Genomic DNA, 8,224 nt, shown 5'->3' with positions numbered 1-8,224 from the left:
CTACAAGTAAAAGTCTCCAAGTTGTATGCCAGAACTAAATGAGTTATTGATGTTCTAGCCTCTGCCTGTCTCATCCAGCCTCATCTTTTGCATTCGCTGTATGTCACTTTACCAGACTAGCTCTTGCAATTCGTTTAACTTGTATTCTTTTACATACATGCTTTTGTGTGTACTTTACCTAGAAATCCCTTTCTTCTTCACCAGTGTAATTTATTTTCCTGTAAGCCTCAAATCAACTGTTAGCTCTTTACGGAATTCATTCATAAGCCTCTACCCACCTCAGTTGAGTTATTCTTACTATGTTTCTTTATCACCTTAGTGATAACTTCTGTCACACTGTGTGGTCCTTTTCTTTGTCTCTTCACCTAGTCTCTCAGATTTTCAAAGGTGGAGATCATGTATTTACTGCCTTCATTAAGGCACTTAGTAAATGTTTTTAATAAATGATATTCTTCAAAGAAGACCATATATTCTAGATATGGTTTTATCTGAATTACTGTAAGAACCACAACTCTAGGCTTCTGAAATTTTCACCAAGCATACTAATAATAGATTATTAACAAATTTATCTCTGAAATTCCTTTCTGTGTTCTCCAAAGTTGATTAGATATTGTCTATTTTATAGGAGACCTGACATACTCAGGTACATACATACAGCCTACATAACTTCTGTGTGATAGCAAATGTTCTAGCTCATATAGCATGTGGACAATATAAAGGAAACTTCCATGGTGTTTTAAACAGAAATCTCAATATATTTGGGTTGACTTGGTTTTCACCTGCTCATATTTTCACACAGGGCTCTGCAGTATTTTTTTCTTTGATAACTAAAGACCGTCATTGTTGATTCAGTCATGCATTCATTCACCAAATATTTTATTAAGTGTCTACTATGTTCCAGACACTGTTCTAGGCTCTGGAGAAAACAGAAGTGAACAAAACACACCAAAATCCTTGTCCTTGTAGATCGTATAGTTTCGTAGTAATAGACAATAAACAAAAACCAATTATATAGTGTGTTGGATGATTATAAATGAGATAGACAAAAATAAAGCAAAGAAGGAGAATAGATAATGGTGGGTTCATTGAGGAGATTTGCAATATTAAAAATTCTAGCCAAGGAAGGCTTCAGTGAGAAAGTGACATTTGAGAAAAGGCTTAAAAATAATGAGGCACTTTGTTATGTGAATGTTCGGGGTAGTAGTAATGCAGACATAGCTAACAGCAGCCAGTAAAAGGCTGTAAAACAGAAACATACCTGAAGTATTCAAGAGACAAGAGAAAGCTTCATGGCTAGAAAAATAAATGAGTAAGGGAGTAATCGTAGGAAATGAGGTAAAAAAATCATGGGGAAATCAGACATTACAGGGCTTTGTGGGCCATTGGAAGTCTTTTACTTTGAGTAAGATGAAAAGGCATTAGAGTTTTAAGCAGAAGAATGACATCATTTGACTTGTTTTAATAGGATTAATCACTCATGCCACATGAAGTGCTGTGAGAATAGAATGCAGGGCACAAGGAGCCCAGTTAAGGGGCTGTTGCAGTAATCCAGGGGAGAGAAGATAATGGCTTGAACCAGTTGGTAGCAATGGAGGTGGTAAAAATGACTCCCATTCTGGACCTGTTCTGGAAGATTGCACTCACAGAGTTTGCTAGAGAAGCAGATATCGAGAGTGAGAGAAAGGCAAGACCCCCATCCTGCCCAGCACTATTTCTTATATAACATACTTCTTCTTTTTTTTTTTTTTTCCTGGATTCAGTATTTATTTTGCAGGAATACTTTCTTAAGGAATTCTTTCACGTAGACGTAATGGCTGATAAATTTTCTGAGTCCTTGCATATTTAAAATGCCTTTGTTTTACCCTTACTCTTGAATGATAGCACTGCTTGACAGCCCAGTAAGCATCCTTGCTGCTTTAGCCTGAGACATATGCCTCTGTTGACTGCTGCTTAGCACTAACTGGAGGTTGTGGGGGAAGGGGACCTAATTTCTTCTTGGCCCAGCTGTTCCACTTGCCGCTCACCTACTAATTGTCCTGATGTATGTCTGAGTGTGTCCATTGACTCTGGCTTGAAGCTGTCTCCTAACCAAGCAGTCCTACTTTTGAAGGTGCAACTTTCTTCATTTCATTCCTTCTCCACCTCACCCCCCTCCCTTGGCCATAATTTGATTTTGTCTGCTTCCAGGAGTCTATTCTTATTTTCCCATGCACTTGTGATTTGTATTTGTTGAATTTAACTGTCATTTCTTCAGGAAAGTTTTCTCTAACCACCCAATTTAAAGTAACTTCCCAGTTACTGTCTATCACATCACCTCAGGTTGTTTTCATTATAGCATTCATCTCTGCCTAATATTTGTCTTTTGTCTGTCTTTCCAGACCTAAATGTAAACTTCATTAGGGGCCTTATATGTTCTATTTACTGCTATATCCTAAGTGGTTAGAACAGTGTCTGGTATGTGGTAGACATTCAATGTATGACAGTTGAACTAAATGATTTTATGTTTGTTTTTTTTTTTAAATTATATGTTACATCTGCTTGAATTACACAATTTTGGATTTTATACCAGGAACAAGGCTTAAACAAATATTCTGTGTTAACCTCTCTGTTCAGGACAGAAAACCTTTATTAACAAAATCTTTGATCAAAAAGTTACACGTTAAACCATGGACTAATAACATAAAATGTCAGGGTCTTACCTCTAGCACATCAATCCATATGTCATTGAAACAAAGTTTGGAAGGGGGGCATAGTAAAGCTTTGGTTATCTAAGAACAACATTACAAAATAACCAGAAAAAGTCATAATTCTATTTGTTTATAGTTTCTATAACCATATAAGATCACATGTCATATTATTATGGAGCTCCTTCAGCAAACCCAAATTACCAAATTCTTAAATTAGGTTAAAAAGTCACTCTACCAAATAAAATTTTTAGTTTTGTTTCCTCTATTTCTTAGAGTAAATTTGTAAAGCTCTAGTCAGCTGAGGTAATATGTGATACTTATGAACAGTTTTTCAATGTAAAATCATTTGGGGGGTTAATCCCTTAATTAAAGATTGGAAAAACAGAAAAATCCACTTAGGTATAGTCAGATTCACTGCTCATGTAATAATAACTCTATGAAAAAAACTTGCATTTCTTAGCAAGTTTTGAGCAGGCCTCTATTGCTAAGTATTTTATTCAGTCCCCATATAATGTTATAAAATATAACATTTTTATTTTCTACATAGTTATCAAATTCTTGCATTTTTCCTTGAAAATGCTTTAATTTATATTGGGAAAAAAAAGTCCTTTAATAGAAAACAATCAAAATTCATCTGTTTCATAAAACAAAGAATATATATGTGCCATTTGGAAATCTGTAGGTTACTTATACTCCTGTCCCATCAAATGGATGAACTTAAACCTTACAGAATTAGCCTCTCTCATCTTTATAATTCCGAAGGAAATTATTTTAATTTTGTCATACTTCTTTTATTAGGGAAGGATGCAATTTACACAATTCCAGTGAAAAACATTCTTGCTGTGGAAAAACTGGAAGAGAGCTCTTTCAACAAGAAAAATGTAAGTGTCAGAAATAAAGCTTTTTAAACTGCATATATTACTTAGTTGAAAATTTTCAAGAGATTGGTTGTTTTAGTATTTGCCATTAAGCATTAATATTTTATAATTGCTGGTTAAAACTGTCTTAAAATTGTCCATTATTGTTGATGCCTTGTATAATCTGCCTAGACTATTAAGTTAAAGGTACTTTTCTCAATATTACCTTATTAAATGTTAGTAATGTAATCTCAACCAATCTGTGCTGTCTTATCTTTGGCTGTCACTCAGTGTATACCATTTTACTCAAGCCAGCCAAGTTGATTTTCTTGTTTCTCTATATTTTCCCACTGCTTTGCCTTTACTCATACTTTCTCTTTCATTTGGAATTCCTTCCCTTTATTCCGTTTATATTGTAGTCGATTACTTTGGGCATGTTTGGCTTTTAAAAATTACATAATGTGACTCAGATTGTCTTTGAGGCTAACTTGTTTGAAAAGTAACAGTTCATAAGATACCTGAGCAGCAGTTACCTAGCCAAGCAAATTATATTTCTGTTATATACCTTTTTCTGTTTTGTACTGTGTTGGTTTTTAGACTGTCACTAACTTTTTATCTTAATTGCCTATGAAGATGTTCCAAGTAATACATACGGAGAAACCACTCTATGTCCAGGCAAATAATTGTGTAGAAGCTAATGAATGGATAGACGTACTCTGCAGGGTGAGCCGATGCAATCAGAACAGGCTCAGTTTTTACCATCCCTCTGCGTATCTAAATGGCAGCTGGCTCTGCTGTCAGGAGACCAGTGAAAGTGCTCTCGGCTGCAAGCCATGTACTGCGTAAGTTTCTTTCTGATTAAAAAAGCAATGTTTTAAATATGGTATATCTATACAATAAAATGTTATTCAGCCAGAAAAGTACTGATATACGCAACAATACACATGAACCTTGTAAACAAATGAAAGAAGCCAGACACAAAGACTATTTACTGTATGATAACATTTATATAATAGGTAAATTCATAGAGTCAAAATAGAAAGCAGTTGTGAGGGGCCGGTGGGAGGATGTAGAGTGCTAATGGATACAGGATTTCTTTTGGAGTTTTGAAAATGTTCTCAAATAAGTAGTAGCTGGCCCAAAGCAGGAAAAAAGGGCAATGTGTAAGTAGATGAGCAAACCTGAGCAAGAGATCAAGGAAGAAGGGCTTAGCATTCTCTTTTTTAATTGTGCAAAACAGCCACTGTTGCCCTGTAGACGTAAGGAACGTATATATTGCTCTTGTGATGAAACATAGATTATGAAAATGACTTCACTTTAAAATTACCTCCTTTTAATTAGAGTCACATAATGACCAGACCGCTCTTCGCCCTGTTTAATTACAAAATGAGACTAGATTTCTGAGGTTCTTTCTGCAAAATTCTGTGGTTTTGTTTTTTTTTGTCTCAAACTGTCAAAAGTCTTTGGCATATTAACAAAGTAAAATTTTTCCAATGTCTTTAATTTCATTTTTACCATAGAGGTGTCCCTGCAGACATCCAAATAGATATTGATGAAGACAGAGAAACAGAAAGAATTTATTCCCTTTTTACCCTCAGTTTACTTAAGCTACAGAAAATGGAAGGTAAATGTACAATTAAATTATTTGTATATAAGCATCATCCTTAATTACCAATTTCTGAAGTATTGCTTTGGCATTTTCTTAATGTTGAAAATACTCATAGATTTACCAAAATGTTACTTTATATGACAAAGTTGACAAATTCCCAAAGAGGATGTTTTTCATAAATGTTCATGAAGTAAAAACTACTGTTTTTGCATAAATGTGATCATAATAACATGAATGTATTTGGGTTATCTATGTATTTCCAGGGGAAATCTCCCCAGCTTGAGACACTTGAAAAGTTCTTATTCATACTACAAATTACATTTATGGAATATAGTTGTCTGATTAGAGATTTTGCTGCTCCTTATAGAGGCGTGTGGAACTATAGCAGTCTATCAAGGACCACAGAAAGAGCCTGATGATTACTCTAACTTTGTAATTGAGGATTCTGTAACAACCTTTAAGACAATTCAGCAAATAAAAAGCATCATAGAGAAGCTAGATGAACCTCATGAAAAGTATAGGAAGAAAAGATCAAGTAGTGCAAAATATGGGAGCAAGTAAGTATTTTTAAGATACTTTAAATGTGTTTTTAAACATAGTTCGAGATTGCCTCATCTTCTCTGTATTCACACCTGAATTGCAGGCCTCTTGCTTACCTTCATTTATGAGGACCCAGCTCAGAACCTTTTCTCCTGTGCAAGAGTTTCCTTGGCCACTCACATAGTGATCTTTGACTTTTCAGTTCTGGTATCATCTCCTTATGTTGGTACTTTATCACCACTTTTAATGTTATATTCCAATGTACTTCATTAAACTGAATACTCAGTAACTTGTTACTTTTATTTTGTTTTGATTCTTCTTCCTTCCTAACATCTCTCACAGTGCCTTATACATACTATGTACTAAAAAAAAATTTACTGTAAAAGTGCCAGAAGCATTTTATAGTAGATTTTTTGATCCATCTCAAATGTAAATGGATACTACAAGCTAACATTTATTAGGAGCTTATTCTTGCACCAGGCACTATACTTAGTATTCTACATCATATCACTTAAATTGTTATTAGCAACAAGTAACAAAATCCCAATTGAAGCATCTTAATAAGAAATTTTTTAATCTCACAAATTAAGTTCTAACTTATACATTTGGTTAGTTCACCAGCCCAACACTGTCATCAAGGACCATTCTGGCCACTCAGCCATCTTCAACAAGATTTCTTTCTTCCTCAGGCTTGTCCCCTCGTGATCGCAGATGGGCTATAATAGTTTAGAGCTTCACATTTTTATATAATAGTGTCCAGAGGCAAAAAGAACTGTTTTCTTCTAAGAGAAAAGAACCTTACTTAAAGTTACCTGGAATAGGGCTGCCTAGTACTAGCACTAGGATCAGAATTTTGTTTACATCGAAGTAAATAGGTTGAGGATGGTTCTCAACCAGCAAATAAGTGTTTGCTACGATATACTCTCTCTCGTTGATCTTCACATCAGCCCAATGTGGTTATATTCCCATTTTACAGCTAGAGAAACTGAGGCCCAAGTTCACACAGCTGATCAGTAAGGGGATTTTGAGTCCTGGCCCCACACTTTCAAGTATTCTTCTAAAATTTTGTGGTGTAATAATTGTATTTGTGATTTGTGAACAGTAAAACTCAGTTCAGCAGGTGTAAATGTTTCTGTTCTCCCTGGACAGAAGGCTTAGTACATTAAACAGGCTATTGTAGCATCCTAATCCTGTCTTCTCTACATGAGAGTAATTGGTTCTCTTCCAAAAGCAGTCATGCAGTTTTGGAGCCCCAGGAGGTTTCCATGTGATGTCCTAGCCAGTGCTTGACCATTTTTCTTAACAATAGCTCCCCCTCATACCCACACACACTGTACCTCTTCCCAGCTTTATTTTTCTCTATTAAAAAATACCAGTCTCTCTTGTAGTAGTATTTTACTTGTTCATAATGTTTTCCCTAATTCCAAAATATAAGCTCCATTAGGGCAAGGGTTCTGTCTGTTTTGTTCACTACTGTATCCATACCTTCTGAAATAGTACCTGACATTTAATAGGTGATCAGTAAATACTCATCGAATTAATGAAATAAGACTTAGTGTGAAAGATTATCATTGGAAAATTATAAATACTTGATACTATGAAATACGTGTTACTTTTTTAAATGTTAAATTTTTTCACTTTCGAAAAATGATTTTCTATTGTTATTTTCTAGGGAAAATCCAATCGGGAAAACATCTTAGAGTTTGACCAGTTGATTCAGAAGAACTGGAAAATATTCTTGTTGGAATTATTCAGTTCATCATATATTTTGTTCATAGTATTTAAGGATGAACATTGGCTTCACATTGTATTTAATATTTAATAATTGAAATTAACTGTTTGGGAATCTGGTGTTGATGTATTACTAAAGAATTTGAAGCCCAAGATTCTCTTCATATCTTGTATGTCAAAAGCCATGTTTCTGTAACTTCTTTTTAATAGACAAAATCTTCCTGAAGAAGCTTTGTAACAAAAGGAAAACTCTGTAGCAAGAAACCATCTCTTCTTGTGACACTCTGTGTTCTGTGGACTTTTCACTACCATTAGTGCCTGCTCTATACTGCCGACATCTCGTTTTATTAGAAAATCCCAGTCCATGACGACTCAGAGCTTGCCCTTTAGCTCACCTAGACCCTCCCTCTTCAAAAAAGAAAAAAATATAAAAGATTTTCCTTTGGTCCATTAATCATTACAGATTACATTAAGGGCAGTAACAGAAACTTTAGAAAACTGCCAGAGTATCCTTCAAAGTTGGTAGATCCTTTTGCCTATTTGAAGATGTAAACAGAACTCAGATAGGAGGAATCAGGGAACATGTACTGTTGTGTGTGTCTTGTTTACATTTGGGATGAGTGATGGCAGATAAAATGAGACCACTAAATTTTTTTTCATTGTTTTAAATATCAGGTACTCATTTCCTTGATCTGAGAGTTCTGGTTAACATGACTTCTAAGGACATCTCTTCTGAAAAAGAAGAGAAACAGTGAAAGAAGGTGGTGGGAAATCACTTGATTTCACCTGTTATTCCATGT

The 8,224-nt window shown here is 34.8% G+C and overlaps 1 protein-coding gene across 2 annotated transcripts in view; it reads left to right on the top strand.

The window, feature by feature from the left end:
- RASA2 (RAS p21 protein activator 2) overlaps positions 1-7,917 on the top strand; it is a 100,268-nt gene extending 92,351 nt beyond the window's left edge. For both annotated transcript variants that reach the window (XM_011357437.2, XM_011357436.2), the window contains exons 20-24: positions 3,486-3,568; positions 4,178-4,386; positions 5,065-5,168; positions 5,521-5,710; positions 7,366-7,917. In XM_011357437.2, the coding sequence (XP_011355739.2) occupies positions 3,486-3,568; positions 4,178-4,386; positions 5,065-5,168; positions 5,521-5,710; positions 7,366-7,393 (614 nt within the window). In that variant the 3' untranslated portion in view covers positions 7,394-7,917. The remainder of the gene's footprint in view (positions 1-3,485; positions 3,569-4,177; positions 4,387-5,064; positions 5,169-5,520; positions 5,711-7,365) is intronic.
- Positions 7,918-8,224: the final 307 nt, after the last annotated feature.

The sequence above is a fragment of the Pteropus vampyrus genome, unplaced genomic scaffold (genome assembly GCF_000151845.1).
Source record: "Pteropus vampyrus isolate Shadow unplaced genomic scaffold, Pvam_2.0 Scaffold35, whole genome shotgun sequence".
NCBI classification, from domain to species: Eukaryota; Metazoa; Chordata; class Mammalia; order Chiroptera; family Pteropodidae; genus Pteropus; species Pteropus vampyrus.
This window is presented reverse-complemented; position numbering and strand designations above follow the sequence as displayed.